This window comes from Rousettus aegyptiacus, unplaced genomic scaffold (genome assembly GCF_014176215.1).
Source record: "Rousettus aegyptiacus isolate mRouAeg1 unplaced genomic scaffold, mRouAeg1.p scaffold_m13_p_3, whole genome shotgun sequence".
Classification (NCBI taxonomy): domain Eukaryota; kingdom Metazoa; phylum Chordata; class Mammalia; order Chiroptera; family Pteropodidae; genus Rousettus; species Rousettus aegyptiacus.
In genome coordinates, this window is record NW_023416306.1 from 84,231,495 (window position 1) to 84,254,588 (window position 23,094).

The 23,094-nt window shown below is 35.3% G+C and overlaps 1 protein-coding gene across 10 annotated transcripts in view; it reads left to right on the forward strand.

Annotated features, from left to right (window-relative positions):
• MYO9A (myosin IXA) overlaps positions 1-23,094 on the forward strand; it is a 224,161-nt gene that overhangs the window by 163,368 nt on the left and 37,699 nt on the right. For all 10 annotated transcript variants that reach the window (XM_036217683.1, XM_036217679.1, XM_036217682.1 and 7 more), the window contains 4 exons: positions 8,678-8,866; positions 10,134-10,181; positions 14,428-14,539; positions 16,502-16,563. In XM_036217683.1, coding sequence (XP_036073576.1) covers positions 8,678-8,866; positions 10,134-10,181; positions 14,428-14,539; positions 16,502-16,563 — 411 coding nt within the window. The remainder of the gene's footprint in view (positions 1-8,677; positions 8,867-10,133; positions 10,182-14,427; positions 14,540-16,501; positions 16,564-23,094) is intronic.

Genomic DNA, 23,094 nt, shown 5'->3' on the forward strand with positions numbered 1-23,094 from the left:
TTGGACAGTGTTAGAATAAATTCAGTAGTTCAACCTATGAAAAATTTATCAATACTGTAGAATATAATACAGAGGACATGTAGAACTAGAGATTTCTCTAGTTCCTTGCTGTTGTCTCAGGGATGGGTAGGGAAAAGCCTACTGACTGACCTCAGATTCCTCGAATTTCTTTGAGTAGTTTTCTTTTTCCCTCCATGGGTATATTTTTATCTTATTAAGATATTGAATTTAAATATTCTGGATATGATTCTTTTTCACCCCAGCGGCTCTCTACTATTTTGACTTTTCATAATCCTATAGCTCTAGCTTTGATCTTTTATAAATGTGGACTTGCACAATTTTTTTCCAGTAGAATTGTTTACTAATTTCTATATCAGTTTATATCACTTTCAAATTTACTTTGTACTTTCCTATATTGGTTGTGTTTTAGAAAATTTATTTTTGATGCTAAAGTATATAATAATTAGTGCTTTGATCTATAGAATTTTTATTAGTATCTATGAATTATATTTATCCTATAAAATAATAATTTGTATTTAATTGGGTTTTCTTTGTTCAATCTATAAGTCATTGTGAAAAGTGAAACAGGAAAACTTTCTTTTTTTAAAATTAATTTTTATGGTGACACTGGTTAACGAAATCCAATAAGTTTTAGCTGTACACTTTACTTTCACAGTAAGGTGTATGTATATTTACACTGTGAGTTCACCTCTCATAATTAGATTTCTTTCTGTCACCACATATTTGACCCCCTTTACCTCACCTACCTCCCCTCTACTCCCTCCCCGCTACCCTCTGGTAACTTCTAGTCTATTGTGCATGTCCATGAGTCTCTGTTTGTTTGTCCTGCTGACTTGTTACTTTTAGGTTTATGTCTCACATATGAGTGATGTCATGTGATTTTCAACTTTTTCTGTTTGGCTTATTTCGCTTAGCATGATTATCTCGAGGTCAATCCGTGATGTCACAAATGGCAGTATTTCATCTCTTCTTATGGCTAAGTAATATTCCATTGTATATATATGTACCACAGCTTCTTTAGGAAAACTTTCTTTGTATCTTCTACTTTTTCATTCTCAGTATAAGATTTTTTTACCTTTTAATAATTGGAACCGTATGGTCTGAAAGAGCAGGAATTTTAAGACCATAATAAAGTAGTAATCAGGCCGTGGCAAATGATTAAGTTTGGGTAGGGACAATGTCAGCCATATTTTTCTAAGCCTGACCAACTACGTATACTCATTTATTTCTCTGCTATCTACCTATATTTCCTAGATTAGGGATTCAGGGTGGTTAGATGCTCCAGTACACTTTTTTTTTCTCCCCTTCTATAAAGATTCCAGACTCATTTAAATAGTTAAAAGGAATTCCACGTAGATTCCTTTACAAGTAATATGTTACTGTAGGCATGTCACTCTTCTATGGAAAAATAAAGACAGTTACTTGCTGTATCATTAGGCAAAGATTCACCGATTCTTCTTTCCCCCTTTTTTTTAAATTAAAATTTTTGGTGACATTGGTTAATAGGATTATATAAGTTTCAAGTGTACAATATAATACATCATCTGTATATTACATTGTGTGCTCGCCCATCACCCAAAGTTTAGTTTTCTTCTGTCACCACATATTTGATCTCTTTTACTCTCTTCAGTCACTCCCCATACTACTTCCCTTCTGATAAACGCCATACTGTTGCATGTGTCAGTGAGTTTTTTGATTATTTATTTGTTGTTTTCTGTTTTCTATCCCACATGAGTGAAATTATATGATTCTTCTCTTTTTCCATCAACTTACTTTACTCAGCATAGTACTCTCAAGATCTATCCACAAATGGCAGAATTTCATCTTTTCTTATAGCTGAGTAGTATTCCATTATATGTATGTACCACAGCTTCTTTGTCCAGTCATTCATTGAAGGACACTTGGATTGTTTCTTTCTATGTCTTGACCCTGTGAATAGTGCTGCAGTGAACATAGGGGTACATATATCTTCATGATTAATGTTTTCAAATTGTTTTGGGTAGATACTCAGAAAAGGGATTGCTAGGTCATATGGTAGCTCTGTTCTTAATGTTTTGAGGAAACGCCATACTGTTCTATAGTGGCTGTACCAATTTACATTCCCACCAGTAGTGTATGATATGAGGCTTCTTTTTTCTCCACATCTTCTCCATCACTTATTATTTCTTGTCTTGTTGATAATAGCCATTCTAACAGGTGTGAGTTGGTACCTCATCGTGGTTTATATTTGCATTTCCTTTATAGCTAGTGATGTTGAGCATCTTTTCTTTTATCTGTTGGCCATTTGTATGTCTTCTTGGGAAAAGTATCTGTTTAGGTCCTCTGCTCATTTTTTCATTGGATTGTTTTTGTTGTTGAGTTGTATAAGTTCTTTATATATTTTGGATATTAGCCCATTATCAGAAAGGTTTGCAGATATCTTCTCCCATTCAGTTGATTGCCTTTTTGTTGTCGTTTCTTTTGCTGTGCGTGCAGAAGGCTTTTAAGTTTGATATAGTTCCATTCGTTTATTTTTGCTTTTACTTCCCTCGCTTTTTGGGTCAAATTCATAAAATCCTTTCAGGTCTTATATTTAGGTCTTTAATTCACTGTAAGTTAATTTTTGTGTATCGTGTCAAATAGCAGCCTATCAAGTTTCATTCTTTTGCAAGTAGCTTTCCAATTTTCCCAGCACCATTTATTGAAGAGGCTTTCTTTTCTCCATTGTATGTTTTTGAGTCCTTTGTTGAAAATTAGTAGCCCATTACATGTGGATTTATTTTTGGGCTCTCAACTCTGTTCCATTGGTCTGTGTATTCATTTTTCTACAGTTACCAAACTGTTTTGATTATTGTCACTTTGTGGTATAATTTGAAGTCAGGGAATGTGATACCTCTAGCTTTGTCTTTTTTTCTCAGGATTGTTTTAGCTATTTCTGGTCTTTTTTGGTTTCATTCAAATTTGATGATTTTTTTGTTCTAGTTCTTAGAGAAATGCCATTGGGATTGCATTAAATCTGTATATCCCTTACTGTTGATTGGTCTATTTATATTTTCCAGTTTTTAATGATTCTGTCTAGGAAGGTCATATATTTTAAAAAACTTGTCCATTGGGTAATATGACCATTTTAACTATGTTGATTCTTCCAATCCATGAACATAGAATATCTTTCCATTTTTTGTCTTCACATTTTAAAAATAGTATCTTGTAGTTTCAGTGTTTAGGTCCTTCATACCCTTTGTTAGGTTTATTCCTTGGTATTTTATTTTTTTGTTGCAATTACAAATGGAACTATTTTTTTTAATTTTCTGAAATTTCATTGTTAGAATATAGGAATGCAGTGGATTTTTGTACCCTGATTTTTGTGTACTGCAACTTTACTGTGTTTGTTTATTGTTTCTAATAGGTTTTTGGTGGAGTCTTTAGGGTTTTCTATATAAAGAAACATGTCATCTGCAGAAAGTGACAGTTTTACTTCTCTATTTAGAATTGGGATGTCTTTTATTTCTTTCTCTTGCCTAATTGTTCTGGCTAGGACTTCAAGTAATGTGTTAACTTCAAGTAATGTGTTATTCAACACATTACTTGAAGTCCTAGCCAGAGAGTAGGCATCCTTGTCTTATTTCTGATCTTAGAGGAGAAGCTTTCAGTTTTCACCATTCAGTATGGTATTAGCTGAGGATTTTTCATATATGGCCTTTATTGTGTTGAGGTACTTTCCTGCTATACCCACTCTATTGAATGTTTTAATCATAAACGGATGTTGCATCTTCTCATGCTTTTTATGCATCTGTTGATATGATCATATGATTTTTATCCTCTTTTTGTTAATATGGTATGTCACATTGATCACTTTGTGTATGTTGAATCATCCTTGTGTCTCTGGAATGAACCCCACTTGATTGTATATATTATCTTCTTAATGTATTGTACTTGATTTGATCATAATTTGTTTAGGATTTTTGTATCTATATTTAGCAGCAATATTGTTCTGTAATTTTCTTTTTCTGTGTTGTTCTTGCCAGGTTTTGGTATCAGGGTAATGTTGGCCTCATAAAATGAGTAAGAAAGTATTGCATCTTCAGTTTTTTGGAAGAGTTTGAGAAGGATAGCTATAAACTCTTCTTTGAATGTTTGGTATAATTCGTTTGTGAAACCGTTTGGTCCTGGTCTTATACTTTTTGAGAGGTTTTTGATAGCTGTTTAAATTCCCTTACTATTGATTGGTCTATTTGTATTTTCCAGTTTTTAATGATTCTGTCTAGGAAGGTCATATATTTTAAAGAACTTGTCCATTTCTTTTAGATTATTGAATTTGGTGGCATATAGACTTTTAGTATTCTTGTATTGCCGTGTGTGTTTATTTGGTGTCTGTTTAACTCCCTCTTTCATTTCTGATTTTATTTGAATCTTTTCTCTCCTTTTCTTAGTGAGTCTAGCCAGGGGGTTTGACAATTTTATTAAGCTTTGCAAAAAAACAACTTTTTGTTGCCTTAATTTTTTCTGTGGTCTTTTTGTTCTCTATTTTGTTTAATTTTGCCCTAATTTTTTATTCCTTCTACTGACTTTGGGCTTTGTTTGTTATTCTTTTTCTAGTTCTTTAAGGTGAAATGTTAGGTTATTTATTTGAGATTTTTCTTATTCTTTGAGGTAGGCCAGTTAATGATATAAACTTCCTTCTAATTTCTACTTTTGTTATATCACCCAAATTTTGATAAGTCATATTATCATTCCCATATATCTCTATGTATCTTTTGATCTTTACTTCTTCTTTGATTCAGTCATTGTTTAGTAGCGTGTTGTTTAATCTCCACATTTTTGTAGTTTTTCCTGTTTTCTTTTGCAGTCAATTTCCAATTTGAAAGCATTGTGGTCAGAGAATATGGTTGGTATGATTTCAGTCTTCTTAAATTTGTTGAGGCTAGCTTTGCGTCCTAACATATGATTGATCCTTGAGAATGTTCCATGTTTGCAAGAGAAAAATGTATATTCTGGTGTTCTGGGACGAAAAAAATCTGTAAATACTAGTTATGTCCATTTAGTCTAATGTGCCATTTAAGGCAGATATTTTCCTATTGATTTTCTCTTTGGACGATCTGTCTATAGCTATCAACGGGGTATTTAAATTCCCTACTACAATTGTGTTTTTGTCAGTTTCTCCTTTTAGTTCTGTTAATAGTTGCTTTATATATTTTGGTGCTCCCAAGTTAGGTGCATATATATGATAAGTTTTATGTCTTCTTTATGTATTGGCCCCTTTATCATTATAAAATGTCCATCTTTGTCTCTTGCTACCTTTTTTATCTTGAAATTTATTTTGTTAGGTATAAGTGTGGCCACACCTGCTTTTCTCTGGATGCCATTTGCTTGGAGTATCATTTTCTGACCTTACAGCTAGGATGTGTCTCCTGAAAGCATATAATTGAATTTTGTTCCTTGATCCAACTTCTTTCTTACTCTGCCTTTTAATTGATGAGTTCAGTCCACTTATATTTAGGGTTATTATTGATGTATGAGGATTTCCTATAGCTGTTTTATTTTTTATTTTCTGGTAGCTCAATGTCTCCATGTTTCTTTTCCCTTTTATTTCTGTGCGTTGTTTTAGTTTGGTGGTATTCTATGATTTTCTCCTCCGTATCCTCTTTTTTTAATGTTATGCACTTCATTTCTAGATTTGTGTGTGTGTGTGTGCGTGTGTTTACCTTTTTTTATGCAAAAGAAAGTTTCGTATATACAGTAGCCTTTTTTTCCTGATTGCATCTTACCTCCATTTACCTGTGCAAGTTGTTTTTTACTCTTCCCCTTTTATGTTTTGTTGTTAAAAATTAGCCCTTTTTATGCTGTGAGTTCATTTCCGAATTGTAATAGCTATTTTCTTTTTTTATGTTTTTACCTCCTTTAACTTCTATATTTAAGTATTCGATACCATATTCTGAACAAGGGTTGCAGTTTCCTGATTCTGTCTGTCCGTTAGTCATCTTGCTCTTAGTTTTGTGTCTTTTTGTCTTTTCGTTTCAGATAGAAGAACATCTTTCAGGTATTTTCTATAATGCAGCTTTTGTGTTTGTAAATTCCCTCAGTTTCTGTATGTCCGGAAAAGGCTTTACATCTCCTTCATACCTAAAGGATAACTTTTCTGGACCTATTATTCTTGACTGGTGATTTCTCTCTTTTAATAATTTGAATATTTGATTCCACTCTCTCCTAGCTTGTTGGGTTTCTCCTAAAAAAAATCCAATGATAATTTAATGGGATTTCCTCTGTAGGTTATTGTTGTCTTTTCTCTGGCTTCCTTAAGAATTTTCTTTGTTAATTTTTGATAGTTTTAATATAATGTGCCTTCGAGAATACCTTTTTGGATTGAGATAATTAGGTATTCTGTTAGCTTCTTTTATTCAAGGATTCAGGTCTTTCCAAAGGTTTAGAAAGTTTTCATAAATTATTTGTCTAAATAGGCTCTCTCTTCCCTTCTCTCTCTCTTTTTCTGGTGTACTCATCATTTCTGATAGAGTCAAATAGCATGGAGAGTTCCTCCCTCAATTCCTCCGACCTTATTCTTTTCACGACAATACACGGAAGGTCAAAAGTCGACGAGAGTACAGGAAAGGAAGAAAGCGATGGATGCCTCAACGGTCCAAATCACCCCAACAGCCTCCGACGTAGCCCTCCTTCCCTGTACTTCCTCTCTTTCTCTCCCTCTCCTTCCCTCTCTCTCTCCTTCCCTCTCCCTCTCTCCCTCTCTCTCTCATTCTTTCTTTTCTTTCCTCCTCTTCTCTTCTCTTTTCTCTTCTCTTTTCACTCTCAGTTCTCTCTCTTCCACCAGAGTCATTTCTAGATTTCTATCTTTTGTGTCACTAATTCTTTCCTGTATCCGATCTGCTCTAAGATTACTAGTTCATTCTTCATCTCTTTTATTCTAGAGTTTTTCAGCTCTAGAATTTGTTTGGTTCTTTTTTATAGTTTCAGTGTTTTTGGTGAAGAACTAATTTTGTTTGTTGATTTTATTTCTGAGTTGATTGATTTGCCTTTCTGAGTTTTCTTGTATCTCTTTGATTTTCTTCAGAACTGCAGTCTTGAATTCTTTGTGATTTAAATCATGTATTTTGATGTCTTTTATAGAGATTTTTAATTTTCTTTCTGAATTCCCTTGTTATCTTGGTTAGTCATTGTACTTGATGGATTATTTCTCTGCCTGGCATTTGTGTAAAGGAAAGCTGCTTTTTAAAAAGAATTTTAGTTGATAAGTAGAAGTTTTTCTTTCTTTTGTTTTCCAGTAGGTGACACAGAATTACAAGTTTTTTTAAATTAAATATTCTTTATTACTTAAACTAGTTTCCTCCCCCTCTTTAATTCCTCCCCGCCCCACCTTCACCCCCAACCCATGGACGTTGCCACTTTCCCCCAAGAACTGGATCCCTAAAGACAGGGTGTCTCCCCCCACACGCTCGCACTGTGTACCTGAGGCCCGGCACACCCAGGGCCTGGCATCCCCCACACATTGTCCGTGCCACCCAGGGCGCAAACCCAGGACCTTCCACGTGCAAAGCAGACAATAGGGGGCCACCTCAGAATTACAAGTTTTTAATTTTCTCTTACTTGCATTGCTGGGGCTTCCAGGATCTCTGTGGGGTGGTGTCTCCTCGGCAGTAGAAATCCTCAGTATTCCCCAGGAGGTGAGCATTCCCTTTATGACTCCCAACAGTCACCTTGGTCTCAGTCTTGTGGTACCATTCCTGATGTTTGGAAAGGAGGGTATGCTATGGGTCTTCTGTGTGTTCCTGGCAATGGCTTCCTGTTTCCAGAAGCTGCAGGCAGGGCTGCTCTGAGTTAATCTAGCTGTTTCTACTAGGCCACACCTAGATGGGTGGGAGATGGATGGGCAAAGGGGAAGAGAGTTCCTGCGTTCTTCTCTTCCTTGTAGGTTTAGTCACAGACGACTTAGGCTGGAAAGTTTTTTTAGCCCTTTTGCAGTCTTCCGAGTTTTTGCTGCCCAGCAAAGTTTAACAGTGCTGCGATTATTTTGCACTCTTTCCCTGCCCTGGACCTAATCTCAATGGATGCCAGCACCCAGACCCAGTTGCTGTCTCTGCCCTTCCCTCTCTGTGGTCTGGTCTGATCTGGTCTACTCAGTGGGGGTTGCACTCCAGCCCTTCACTACTGTTCTATTTGCTGGGGCCATAGCAAGAAGGTTGTGCCTGGTTTCTGTCTCTGTCCTTCTACCTTATATCTCCACTGTTGTCTTGGATATGCCTACCTTCTGATGTCTCTGCACCATGTCTTAGGCATGTTTGTGTGTTGAGTATGGAATCCTTTGTTGTCCAACTTGTTGTTACTTCAGGGGGAGAGACTTGGAGGTCTTCTAGAACCACCATGCTGCTGACTTCACTGTTTCAAGTTTAGAGTGGAACTATCTAAGCAGGGTTCAGTTCTGGGGAGATAAGTAATTAAGAGGGATGCAAAGAATCTTTACAGCTAAATATAGTGAAAAAGCCAGACTTATGGGAGAAATTCCCAGGACTTTGTCTTTAATTTGAAAATACTGTTGGTGTTTTACTAAAATGTAGCAAGTATTACTCTGCAGATGTTTCTTATTCTGAATACTACCCATTGCAAGTTGAATCAATATTTTATATTTAAATAGTTTCATAAAACCTTACCTTTCTTCATTTATTATTAGGTAGATGATGGGAAAAGCATACGTTATAAAGACCTCTATGCACTATTTGAGCAAATTCTGGAAAAGACCATGAGGCTTGAGCAGCGTGATTGGAGTGAATCTCCAGTTAGAGTTTGGGTCAACACTTTTAAAGTGTTTTTAGATGAATATGTGAATGAATTCAAGACTTTGGATTATATACCCACCAAGGTAAATATGATAAATTTTGATATCTAAAAAGATTTAATTATGAACTCTTCTTAAGAGTCTGTTTAGGACATCTGGTATTTGAAGAAAAAATTACAGTGAACATGTCAACTTAACATTACTTAAGATTTAACTAAGTCCATTCTGCCTTGTAAGTTCATCACACCATATTGTTTAAACCTTCTGAAATTAATACATTTTTCACTGAGGTAAAATATAATGTGCCCTCAAGATTATACCCTCAGCTTTGATAGAGGTCAGCATGTGAATTTCCTTTTGTAAAACAGTTTTTAAAGACGTAAATCCCTGTATCAGCTAGTGGCCTTTATGTGAGGACTGACAAATTATATTTCTCCTTGAATTAGGTTTTAGGAAAATGTGTGTTTCTGGAAATCTTTATAACAATAATAATAACCTTTATTTATTGAGTGCCAGGAATTGTATATTGGTGTTTGATATTTTATTTAATTTTCGCTTCAGCACTATTAAATAACTATTATGAAAGCCATATTATAGAAGATATAACAGGCCTTAAACAAAGTTATCAATATGCTTCCTTTAAGTACCCCAGCTAAAATGATTAGCTATCTAATTATTAGGTATTAAGAATACTGTTAATCTTTTTTTGTTGATTATGTTTCATTTTAAATTATTCTCATATATATTTAGATTTACAAACCATCTTAAGTCATATTTGAAGTAGTCAGATATAAATAAATTCTTGAAAATTCTTCTGTTCTAGATTTAGGTTTAAGGTCTTTGTTATGCAGAAGAAGATTCTTACAAGGATTAAACTGCCTTTGTTTATAATTTTAAAAGGTTAGGCTTAGATTGTTCTATATTATGGTTATTAGGAAATGTCATATGTAAAAGAGGTTTTCTATGTCCCAAATGATAGCTTTTTATATTTAGCTCTGAGATAGAGAGTTTTCTGGAGGCAAAATATGGGAAGTGCAATCTTTAAAATTAATAATTATTTACTTAATGATTAAAATAGAATCATCATTTAAATTAATATGATGTGGCTTCTGGACAGAACTGAGGTTTAAAAAGACAGTCTCTGGAGTATCCTTTCATTCTGCTTTTATGAGCACTGTGTTTTACCAAACTTTAAAATTTCTCACATTTGCTTACCAGCACTTCATGTTTACTATTGAATAATAAAGAACTGCTTACTCTGTTACCTTTTAAGCAAAAATCTCAGCATTTGTGGAGAAGAAAGTTTGTTAGTTCTTGTTACAACACAACTTCTGTATTTCTTTCCTACCAGGTACCAAAAACAGAAAGAAAGAAAAGAAGGAAAAAAGAAACTGATTTAGTAAGTCATAATCTTTTTTTATGTTAAAAGTAATTTTTAGACCAGCAGTGTGAAGTATATCATACAATATTTCTGTGGATATATTTAAGGAATAAGTTTATCAGCTGCCTAGAGTGTAATCATTTATGCCTTTACAAAAATTTAGAATGACAAATGTGTCTTGAATTTTGTAACTTGACTTGTTATCAGTGGCAGCTTCCTAAAATGGCTGACTTCTGGCCTACAACACTGTAAGATAATGGGTGTTATTTTAAGCTGTGAAGTTTATGGTCATGTGTTAAAATAGCAATAGAAAATATACAATAGCTGTGTATATATATGTTTTACAGCTTTCTAATTTCCTTGCAGGACTATTGGGTTGTTTCATGTTTTCTGCTGTTACAATTATGGCACAATGAAGGTGTGTGTGTGTGTGTGTGTGTGTGTGTGTGTGTGTGTGTGTGTGTAGTAGAAAGAGATTCCTAGTGGAATTAGATAAATACTGGGTAATAGGTAAAATGCATATGTTATTGATATATATTACTTCATTTCTCTCTAGGGCTAGTCTCATTTTTTAGTTTCAACATTAATAAAATGGGTTGTTAGAATTTTCCAGTCTTATAGGTAAGGAATATTGTATCTCCCTCTAGTTTTAATTTGCTTTTCTCTTATAATCGATGAGTTAATCTCTTCTTATGCTTAAGTACCATTTGCATTTTTCCTCATGGCCTGTATGTTTATATTCATTGACGATATTGCTTTTGAGGCTTTGCTCTTTTCTTTCTCAATTTCTAGAAATTTCATGTATAGGGGAGATTACCTTTTGTCTGGGACGTAAGTCAACTATGTTTCCCAGTTTGTCAGTTTTTTTTTTTTTTTGACATGCTTTTTGATGTTATTTGCTGTATAGAAGAATTTTACTTTTATGAAATTAGACTTACCAGTCTTTCATAGGTTCTGAATTTGGTGTCACAGTTAGACTTTCCTCTACCTAAAGAGTAAAAAGAAATTCTCGATTTTTTTCTTCTAATACTTTAATGGTCACATTTTTTACATTTAAATTCGGATCTTTATAGCATTTATCCTGGTATACAGTATGAGATACAAGTCTAATTTTACTTCATCTCAAATCCAACATCATGTATTTAAAAGTCCATCTTTACCCATCTATTTTAAGGTGTTACCCTTTTTATATTCTAAATTCCCCTTTTTGCTTGGGTCTTTTTTATCCTGTTCCATTAGTTATCTGAATATTCATGAGCCAATTCCACACTACTTTAATTATTGAGCTTTTATTATGTGTAATAATTGATAGGGCTAAGTCCTCTATAATTACTTTTCTTTTTTAGAACTCTTCTTCTATTTTTACCTGTTCTTCCATATGAACTTTGAACTCAGTTGCCTAATTTGAGGAGAGAAGAATCTACTAGTACCTCTTCTTAGGTGACCTTATATTTATAAATTAACAAAGAAGTGACATCTTTATGATTTTGAATCTTTTCATCTTTTCAGGTCTATATTTTTGTCCTTCATTAAGGTTTTAAAATTTTCATATATAGATTTTTATTTTACATCTGTTACTGGGTATTTTATCTCAGGAGAGATAATCATTAGCGTTAATAGTTTAGCATATATCCCTCTATACTTTCTACTTACATAAACCCTAATCTGGTGGTTCTCAAAGTGTGATATGCAGAACATTTTTCTGGATTTTGCAAGATCAAAAATATTTTCATGATAATAATAACATTATTTTTCCTTTTTCACTGAGTTGATGTAAAAGCAGTCATAGGTAAAACTGCTGACAGCTTAGCACAAATACAAAGCATTTGTTCCAAATGGGAATGGGAAGTCTCAAACGATGGTTGTCTCAAAAATAAATAAATAAATAACATGTACAATTAAATAGTAAACTGATCTAGCCTTTAAAAAATTATAACAAAATCCACGTAAGATAAAATTCACCATTTTAACCATTTAGCGTGATTTAGTATACAGTCATGTGCCACATACAGAAATTTCAGTCAGTTATAACCACATATACAATGGTAGTCCCATAAGATTGTAATGGAGGTGAAAATTTCCTATCACCTAGTGACATTATAGCCTTTATAATGTCATAGTGCAACCCTTTACTCACATGTTTGTGGTGATGCTGGTGTGAACACACCTACTCTACTGCCACGTGTATAAAACTGTAGCACATGCAATTGTGTACAGTATATAATACTTGATAAGATCATAAACAACCGTTACTGATTTATGTATTTACAGTGTTCTTTATCGTTATTTTATCCTCTCTACTTATACAAAAAAACCTCTTTAAAACAGTATGCTGTGCCTCATCCTGTGTTTATTGCATCCCTTGATTGCATCATTTTCTGTTGTGCTTAATTTAATCTCATTGTTTTATAAATTTAGTGTAGCCTAATTTTACAGTGTTTATAAAGTTTACTGTAGTGTACAGTAATGTCCTAGGTCTTGACATTCACTCACTCCTCTCAGTCACTGACTCACTCACAGCAACTTCTATCTATTACAGCAAGCTCCATTCATAGTAATTGCCCTATGTAGGTATACCATTTTTTATCTTTTATTTTTACTGTACCTTTTTTGTGTTTATATATGTTTATATACATAAATACTTAACACTGTGTTACAGTCGCCTACATTATTCAGTACAGTAACATGCTGTATAGATTTGTATCGTAGCAGCAATAGGCTATATCATATAACCTAGATATGTAAAAGGCTATACTATTTAGGTTTGTGTAAGTGTTTGCTATGATGTTCACACTACAAAATAATCACCTAGCAATACATTTCTCAGAATATATCCCTGTCTTGAGCAGCATATGACTGTTTTCACTACGTTGGGCAGCTGTCACCACTATATAATTCCAGAACATTTTCATCACTCTCAAAAGAAACTCCATACTCATTGAGCAGTCACTCCTTATTCTTTTTCCTCCCAGTCCTAAAAATTACTAATTTACTTTTCATTTCTATGGATTTGCCTATTATGGACATTTCATATTGCTAAAAAAATTTATACAATATTGGCCTTCAGTGTCTATCTTCTTTCATTTTCAAGGTTCATCCATGTCGAGGCATATATGGTACTTCGTTTCTTCTATAGCCAAATAATATTCCAGTGTATAGATATACTACATTTTGTTTATCCATTCATCAGTTTACAGACTTTTGGGGTTTTTTTTGGCTATTATGAGTAATACTACTATGAATATCAGTATACAAGTTTTTAAGTCAACATGTGTCTCTAAGCCACATTTTCATAGAAATCACTTTTACTTTATTAACAATCTACACTTATTTAGATTTTGGTATTTGGCAGACATTTTCTGAAAATTAACAAAGTGACCCCGTTACTTCAAAGATAACACTTAACAATATTTATTACAGTGGTAAAGTTTGAGCTTTCAAGCAAAAATTAGAATTGTGGAAAACTGCCACTGTGAGTGTGACAACTTTCCAGTAAAGAGTTTTCTGATGAGATTCGTGGCAATATGAAGGAATTTGACTTTTCGATAGTGTATAATATGTCAGCATTTTGGAAGGGCTACACAACTCAGTGAGGGAACCAGTATTCTCCAAACAACCAATGTGTAATACTATAAAATCATGTATAGGTGAAATGTCCATTTAAAGTGCAAGGTAAACCAAAAGGTTTTTAAAAAGAGCTTTGTTGAGATAAATTTACTTACATTGTAATTTATCACTTCTAAGTGGACAGTTCAGTGATTTTCAGTGTATTTATACAGTTGTAACTTTACCTCAGTCAAATTTTAGAACATTTACATTACTCCAAGAGAATTTGTTGTGCCAGTTTGCAGTTATTACCCTTTACCTTTCCCAGCCCCAGGCAACTACTAATCTACTTTTGTTTTTATATTTTTGCACTTTCTGGACACTTCATATGGGTAGAATTATACAACGTGTGGTCTTTTGCATATGCTGCTTAGTTTAGCATAATGTTTTTGTGGTCTCATTCAATATAGCTGTTAATGTGTTTGGCATTGCTTTCTGATTTTCATGTAAGTTTGTCTTGTTTCTCTACTAGATTGTTAACTTTCTGAAAGTAAGGAACATACATTTTACTTTCATTTTATTTCTTAAAAGATCATAATTTTTCTCTTGGAATAAGTGCTCAATAAAGACTTAACAAGAGACTGAAGGATTTCCCCTTGGCTGACCAATGTTTACTGTGTTGGCTTTAACATAAATAGCAATATTGTTTCTCATTCAGGTGGAAGAGCACAATGGTCACATCTTTAAGGCCACCCAGTATAGCATCCCTACATATTGTGAGTACTGTTCTTCATTGATATGGATAATGGACAGAGCCGCCGTTTGCAAATGTAAGTATAAGAGATCTTTGAGGAATTTTTTTGTTAACCCCTTGACCTTTCTGTTTCCCCATGTTTTCTGATGTATTCTTTAACATAAAGGAAAAATTCACATTTTCTGATTTTTTAACCTCATCTCTCTTTCACTTATTTTCTGTAGCCAAACCAGATATTTTGGTGTTCTTGGTCACTGTACTTTTAGCTCACTCTATCTGAAATGCTCTTCTCCCAGATGTTAGTAAGACTCACTATTTCAGTTAATTCATGTCTGTAGTCAAATGTTACCTCTTAGAGAGCTCTTTCCTCTCTTACCTAAAACGCCTCCCTGTCTCCCAGTTTTCTGTCCCCTTACTCAGCTTTAAAAATCTTTATACCACTTATCACCACCCAAAATTAAGTATTCATTTGTTTTCTCATTTATCAGTTTGTCCCATTAGAGTGTATGCTATATAAGGTTAGGAAACTTATCTGTCTCTTCCATATCCACCAGTGCCTATAACAGTTCTGGCATATTGTAAGTTTTAATAAATATTTGTCGGGTAGATGGACCGATCTATTAATGGATTAATTAATGAATAAATTCTTAGATTATAACCAAACAAATACTTCGATACTTTTTTTCTACTGTAATCCTTTCATCAGAATATATAAATCCTAGAATGTGAGTAGAGGCTTTTTGTGAATCAGCTTGGTTCTAGATTACAGAGGAACATTAGCTTCCATTCCTGTTACTCCATGCATTTACTCTGGTGCTTTTAATAATACTGTTAGGGTTTATTTATTAGTGGACCAGAATTGAATGAAAGAAATATTAAGAAGGGCTGGGTCTAGTATGGCAACAAGGATAAAAGTCATTTTCACCATAGCAAAATCACCACAATTGCTGGATATGTTCACTTTTTCTGTGGTTCAATAATTGTTTTCCTTTTGTTTTATTATCAGTAGTTTAAAAAATTAGAGTGGAATAAGAACTAGTTTGCCATGTTTTTGACTGTTTAATTTGAATCTGATTTCTGTAGGTTTGGTATAATTATGATTTGAGACTGAAAAATATAAAGAATATGCTTTTTTATGACTTGGGTGGGTTCGGTTTGATTTCTTAGTAGAATTATTAACTTTCTTTGCAATTATACTAGTAATTTCACCAGGATAATTATACAGCCTCCTCTACTTCATCTTGGCCTTAAAAACCCCACAAGTTATACTATAAAAGGCAAAAGATATTCAGGTCTTGATATACAGGAGCCAGAGCTCATATAGCAAAACGACACAGGCCAAGTGTGTTCTCAGTATCTTCCCCTCAGTATATCTCTTTCCAACTACCAGCTGCCTAGACACCCTGTTATCTCCTGTTTCAAGAAATTATTTTGCTCTGAACTTTTTCTTAACCTTATCTTCCCTATCACAAATGATATTCTTTATGTTCTAGTTCTTGAGAGCTCTATTCTCAAGAATAGAGAAGTAAGGTCTTTCTTATCTTTTAATGTGCTCTCCAGTTTCTTCTTATTTCAGTAGGGGTCTTTGGCAATAATGCCTTCTTTACCCATTAGAATGATTCCTAGTAGGTATTTCTGGCATTTTAGCAGATTGTAGAGCAGATAAGTGAGGGGAACATGAACACTAATTTGTGCATCAGATCACAAAGATACGTAAACATTCTGCTGGAATATGGCAGAGGCAGGGAAGAAGGTCAGTCTTAAAAGAATGAAAAACTCTTTTATAGACATTAGTTAGATATTTAGGCATGTTTTCAACTTCATATTTGCAAGTAGAATGGGTTAAATAAATTAATTAAATTTAAAAAAATGATTGGTTAGATTTTTTTTTCATTCTAATACCATGCAAAGTTGTATATATATTATATCAATCTCACATTTAAAGAAAAAATTAAATCCAAAATAAATTTGTGAACTTAAGTTCTTGTCATTGATTTACAGACTTTTAAAAACTCTGCATTGTTAACCTGTTTTTCAGTATGCAAGTATGCGTGCCATAAGAAGTGCTGTCTGAAAACCACAGCCAAGTGCTCTAAAAAGGTAAGTTATCACCTACAAGTAGTAATTGACAGATCTGTCGGTCTTTTGTGCTTCATGGAAAGAAATCAAGGCCTCTTTAATAACTTTATAGAGCAGTGGTTTTCACACTTTTGACCACAGATCACAATAAGAAATACATTTTATGTCGTGATCCAGTATACACATGTAGAGGGATGTGTATATATTAACTGAATTGATTGTCCTAGAACTATATCTCTTTACTAATTGGGAGCTACTAAACTGATTTGACGACCAACGGTTTTAAAACACTACTTTTAAAGATTTTTTACTTCATTAAGCACTCATCAGTCTTCCTAGGAATTGTCTTGAAAGTGGTAGTCTACAATTAAAGATTTTAATATGAACGGCAAAATGTACTGCATAGTTGTTTTTTTGTTTTGTTTGTTTTGTTTTTACTATTTCTATTTGGGTACACAGAGATCTAAAAGATACTGAACATGTACTTTGGTACCTTTTGCTTCAAGGAAGCAACCATTTTTGAAAGATTTTGGGCTTTTGTTGATATATGATCACAGTTTCCTACTTATTAGTCACATACTACTGTGCATATCTGAACTATATTATAAATGTGTGTGCATGTTATATACAACCCATGTATAAAATTTGCATGCATTCTATGACAAATCATGGCAAAATACAAAGAGAAATTTGATTCAAGGCTTAAAATACAATGAAGGTGGGACATTTACTTCTAGCTAAGATGGAGTAGCTTGTGACAGACTTAATCTTCATGCTGAGAACAACTGACAAAAGGGGAACTGGACTTCAGAGGCCTAGAGCCTAGAGAAAAGAGAATGGTAGAGTGGTGAATCTATACCTGTGAGATGTTTTTTTCCTTGTGGAAAGTTGTCAACTTTTTTATAGGTCAAGAAACCAAGATTCTGCGCAGAGGGCCACATTTAAGAGTCAAAGAAGTCAGCAGAGTTTTTAGGAGTCTCATAGGGCTATAGGAACAAAAGTTGGGGTCTAGGATTGCCAGGACTTGAAGGACCATGACCCGGACATAAAAAGAAGTGAGCATGAAACCTAGAGATTTTATCTTTGAAGTATTTTATGAATTCTTAAGATGCATAGGACAAAAGGCTAAGAAGCTAAACAGAAAAGCATATTAGAGTTTTCTGTAGTCTCATAGTGCTAAGCAGAGAAAATTTAGAATTATATGATCTACCTTCAAAGAGGATTCCTAGTCAATACTCTGTACTCTCAGTGAGAACTCTGAAGAGCTATAACCTAGGAAAGGGGGTGAAGCACTGATAGACTGAGCCTTATAAAAATTGGAAACAAGCGTTGAGGCAGTTCTTGATTAGATTAAGCTGATCTTCTTATGCTAGCTACCCACCAGAGAAAATAGAGTGATTCTTCTCTAAAGAGAGACTACATCAATCAGAGCCTTTATAATTTTTCCTATACAATATCAGTCATTAAGAAATGAGACTAACAAAAAAATACACAATATCAATAGATTCATAGATGACACAGTAACACAGAATTGTCAGACAGATATATACTTTTAAATTTTTTAATTAATATGTTCAAATAATAGATTAAAATATAAGAAACTGTTTTTATGTGTGCATGTGTATATACACATGGAGAGAGAGTATGTCAAATGGAAATTCTAAAAATAAAAAATGCAACTGAAATTATAAACTCAGAAGATGGTTTTAATAGCCTATTGGTCATAGGAGAAGAGAAGATTGGTGAACTGATAGGTAGGTCACTAGAACCTATTCAAGCATGGAATGCAAAAAGGATGGGGAAATACAGAAATAAACATGGACGACATATGGGAAAGGATGAAAGGTTCTTAAATGTGTGTAATTGGAGTTCAGGTAGAAAGGGATAATGGATAACACAATAAGTCACACTTTTAACTAACCAAAAGTATAATGAATACAAAGAAAACCACACCAGATGTACAGTGCTCCAAATTAAAGAAAAAGAACATTTCTTAAAAGCAGTCAGAGGAAGAAAAGAATAAACATTATCTAAAGGAGCAGTGAAAAGACCGACAACTAATTTCTCGGCAGAAATGATGGAAGCCAAAAGATGGTGGCTTGACACATTTAAAGTGTTATAAGGAAATAAAGCTGACACAGATTCTGTATCTAGTGACAGTAGCCTTCAAAAGTGAAAATGATGTGAAGACATTTCCAGTTGAACAAAAACTCAGAATTTTTCACCAGCAGATCTACACTAAAAGAAATATTAGAACAGGTTATCCAGGTGAAGGAAAATGATCTCAGATGGAAACAAATACAGTAAGGAATGAAGAACAATGGATAGAGTAAGTAATATGTGTAAATATAAATGAATATTACAAAAAAAAACACAATAATGTCTTGTGGGGCTTAAAATATAGAGAGGATTAAAATGCATGAGTTTCATGTTTTCTGCAATGGATTTGCTGCCAGAACACAAGCATCATGAAAACTATCACTAAATCCAAGTCAAAATGGGAAAGAAAAATCTCATATCAATATTATCATCACTGGACATGTTGATTTTGGCAGTCTACCACTGCTGGTCATCTGATCCACATATGTGGTGGGATTGACAAAAGAACCATTGAAAATTTGAGAAAGAGGCTTCTGAGATGGGAAAGGGCTTCTTCAAATATGCCTGGGCCTTGGATAAACTAAAAGCTGAACGTGAACGTGGTTCACTACTGATAACTGCCTATTGAAATTCGTGACCAGTGAGTATTCTCAAACCTGGCATGGTGGTTGCCTTTTTCTCAGTCAGTGTTCCAAATGAAGTAAAGTCTATTTAAATGCACCATGAAGCTTTGAGTGAAGCTTCCGCCCTGGGGATAGTGTGGGCTTCAATGTCAATAATGTGTCTGTCAAAAATGCTCATTGTGGCATGGTGGCTAGAAGCAGCTGGCTTCACAGCTCAGGTGATTATCCTGAACCATTTAGGCCAAATCAGTGCCAAATATGCACCCATGCTGGATCGTCACAAAGTTCACACTGCTTGCAAATTTGCTGAGCTGAAAGAGGAGACTGATTATTGTTCTGGGAATGAGCTGGAAGATGGCCCAAAGTTTTTAAATCTAGAGATGCTGCCATTGTTGATATGGTTCCTGGCAAGCCCATGTGTGGTTGAGAGCTTCTCTGACTATCCTCCTCTCGGCTGTTTTGCTATTAGTGACATGACACGGACAGTTGCTTTGGGTGTCATTAAAGCAATGGACAGGAATTGAGGAGGTAGATAAAGTATAAGGGGTCAAATTATGGTGACAGAAAGAAATCTAACTATGGGTGATGAACACACAATGCAACACACACACACACACACACCTTACTGTTGAATTGTAGACTTGAAACTTAATTGGATTTTGTTAACCAATGCCACCATAAAATAAACAAACAAACAAACAAACAAATAAATAAATAAATAAAAAGCAACTGGAGCTGGCAGTATCATCAAGTTTGCCAGAGCTCAGAAGGTTAAATGGATATACTCCCCAACACTTGCCACCCCAGTCTTAATCAGTGGTGGAAGAATGGTCTCAGAACTGTTTGTCTCAATTGGACATTTAAATTTAAGAATAAAAGACTAAGCAGTTCCAGTCAAGATGATGGAGTAGGTAAATTCTGTGCTAGCCTCCTCTCACAAACACATCATAATTACAATTAAACTACAGAATAGCCATCATTGGGAGTCACATGAAGTCACATTGAACAGAAGTCATACAACTGGGAACACACATAAGAGGCTACTTCGAGAGTGGTAAAAGGGGCAGAGACACCAAATGGGCTGGTCCCATACCCGCATGTGGCGGTGGAGAATCAGGAGGAATATCTCAGCTACAGAGGCCGCCCTGAGGAGTGAAGAGTCCTGGCCCACACTGGGCTCTCTGGTCTGCACAGGGCTCCCAAGCCCACACTGGACTACCCAGCCCAGGGTTCCAGTGCTAGGAAGAGAAGTCCACACAATTTCTGCTGTGCAAACCATTAGAGATTGTAGCTAAGTGAGATGGAGGGCAATTGGAGTTGTCCTCTTAAGGGGCCCATGCATGCATGCACTTGTTGATGGACTCACTCACTCTGAGCTCCAGTGCTAGAATAGTAGCTAAAAAGCCCCAAGGACATGTGGGAAGGAAATGAATTGTCCGGCTTCAGGGTAAGGGCTGGAGGGGTAGCTTTCTCCCAGATAAAAGTACTGGCATAGGGCATTCCTTTTTTGAGGTATGCTCAACTTGGAGACCCAGGCGGCTAACATATCTGAGTATCCAATGCTTGTCACCTTGCCCTAGTGATTTTCTGAGACCCCACCCCTCCCATCATGTGGACCAAGCCAAACTGCTTCCAGTGGATTTTCCATACAAACTGCCTGTCTTGGCTTGTGCTGTGGACTTTCCTAAAATCTCTCAAAGGTTCACAAAACTTAAACAAGCAGGATCTGGCCTTGGCATGCCTCATACCTCTCTCTAAGCTGTACCTCAAGACTGGCACAGTTTGCAGGTTAGCAACTTGGGGCACATCTAAACAAAGCATGAGTGGCAGCCATCTGCAGATTGTTTGGTGGCTCATATCAGGTGGCCCGGGAAAGGGCACAAGGCTGCAGCTGAACTTGGCCTGCGGCAGGGCTCCTCCCAGGAGGCCCAGCTCTCATGCCCAGGGTCTGGCTTTGGTCTGAGCTAGAGCACAACCTGAGATCACATCTTGGGATGCCACACCTAAAGGGCAGACAGGGCAGGTCCCTAGAGCCCCACTAAAGTGAAACCTGCTCTGCAGGGTCAGCCCCTGCACAACAGCTCCTCTACTGGTCAAAGCCAATGATCACAAACAATCAGGCCAAGGGTCAGTTCCTCCCATTGATGAGCAGACAGCAACCAGGGCTCAACTATAATAGGAGTATACATACAACCTATACAAGGAACATACCAGGAGACCCCGGCTCACATGAAAAGGGAAGACTGTGCCATTGGACCCCATAGCACATCCTACTACATAAGGCCACTCTACTAAGACCAGGAGACAAAGCAGTCCTACCTAATACATAGAAACAAACACAAGAAGGCAGCCAAAAGGGAAGACAAAGAAGCATGTCCCAAACAGAAGAATAGAACAAAGCTCCAGAAAAAGAACTAAACAAAAAGGAGACCAGCAATCTACCAGATGAAAAGGTCAAAACATTTTGTTACATGGATGCTCAGTGAACTTAGGGGAAGAGTAGTGGAACTCAGTGAGAACTTTAACAAAGAGATAGAAAACATAAAAGTGGAGATAGAAAACTTAAAGAACCAGTCAGAAATGAAGACTACAATAACTGAAACGAAGAACACCTTAGGAGGAATTAACAATAGATTAGATGAAGCAGAGGATCGTATCAGTGACATAGAGGAAGTAGCAGCAGAGGATACCCAACAAGAAAAAAGAATCCAAAGAAGTGAGGATAGTCCCAAAGAGGCCTCTGGGACAGCATTAAGCACACCAGCATTCACACCATAGGGATATCAGAAGGAGAAGAGAGAGAGCAAGGAATTGAAAACCTATTTTAAGAAATAATGTTTGAAGACTTCCCTAACCTGGTGAAGGAAATAGACATACAATCCCAGAAAGACAGAGATTTCCAAACAAGATGAACCCAAAGAGGCCCACACCAAAGACACATCATAAACACAATGCCAAAGGTTAAAGACAGAGAATCTGACTAGCAGCAAGAGAAAAGCAGTTAGTTACCTACAAGGGAGCTCCCATAAGACTGTCGGCTGATTTCTCAACAGAAACTTTGCAGACCAGAAGGGACTGGCAGGAAATATTCAAATGATGAAAAGCAAGGAACTACAACCGAGATTACTCTACTCAGCAGAGCTATGATTTAGAATCGAAGGACAGATAAAGAGCTTCCTAGATAAGAAAAAGCTAAAGAAGTTCATTATCACCAAGCCAGTGTTACAGAAAATGTTAGAGGGACTTCTTTAGGAAGAAGATGGTAAAAGGAAACATAAGATTAAAAAAATGGATAATAAAGTGGCAATAACTATACACCTGACAGCAATTGCTTTAAATGTAAATGGATTCAATGGTGAAATCAAAAGATTGGGGGGCCGAATGGGTAAGAAAACAAGACTCTTACATATGCTCTCTACAGAGACTCACTTCAGATCAATAAACACACACAGATTGAAAGTAAAGAGATGAAAAATGATGTGTCATGAAAATGGAAAACAAAAAGTCACTGGGGTAGCAATACTTATACAATGCAAAATAGACTACAACAAAGGCTATAGTAAGAGACCCAGAAGGACCCATTATTTCACTTCTGGGTAGTTATCTGAAGAAACGCAAAACACTATCTTGAAGGGACATGCGAATCCATATGTTCATTGCAGCATTATTTACAGTACCCAAGATATTGGGGCATCCAGGGTGTCCATCAATGGATGAATGGATAAAGGAGAGGTGGTATGTATATATATATACAATGGAATATTACTCAGCCATAAAATAGAATGAAATCTTGTCATCTGCAACAATATGGATGAACCTAAAGGGTATT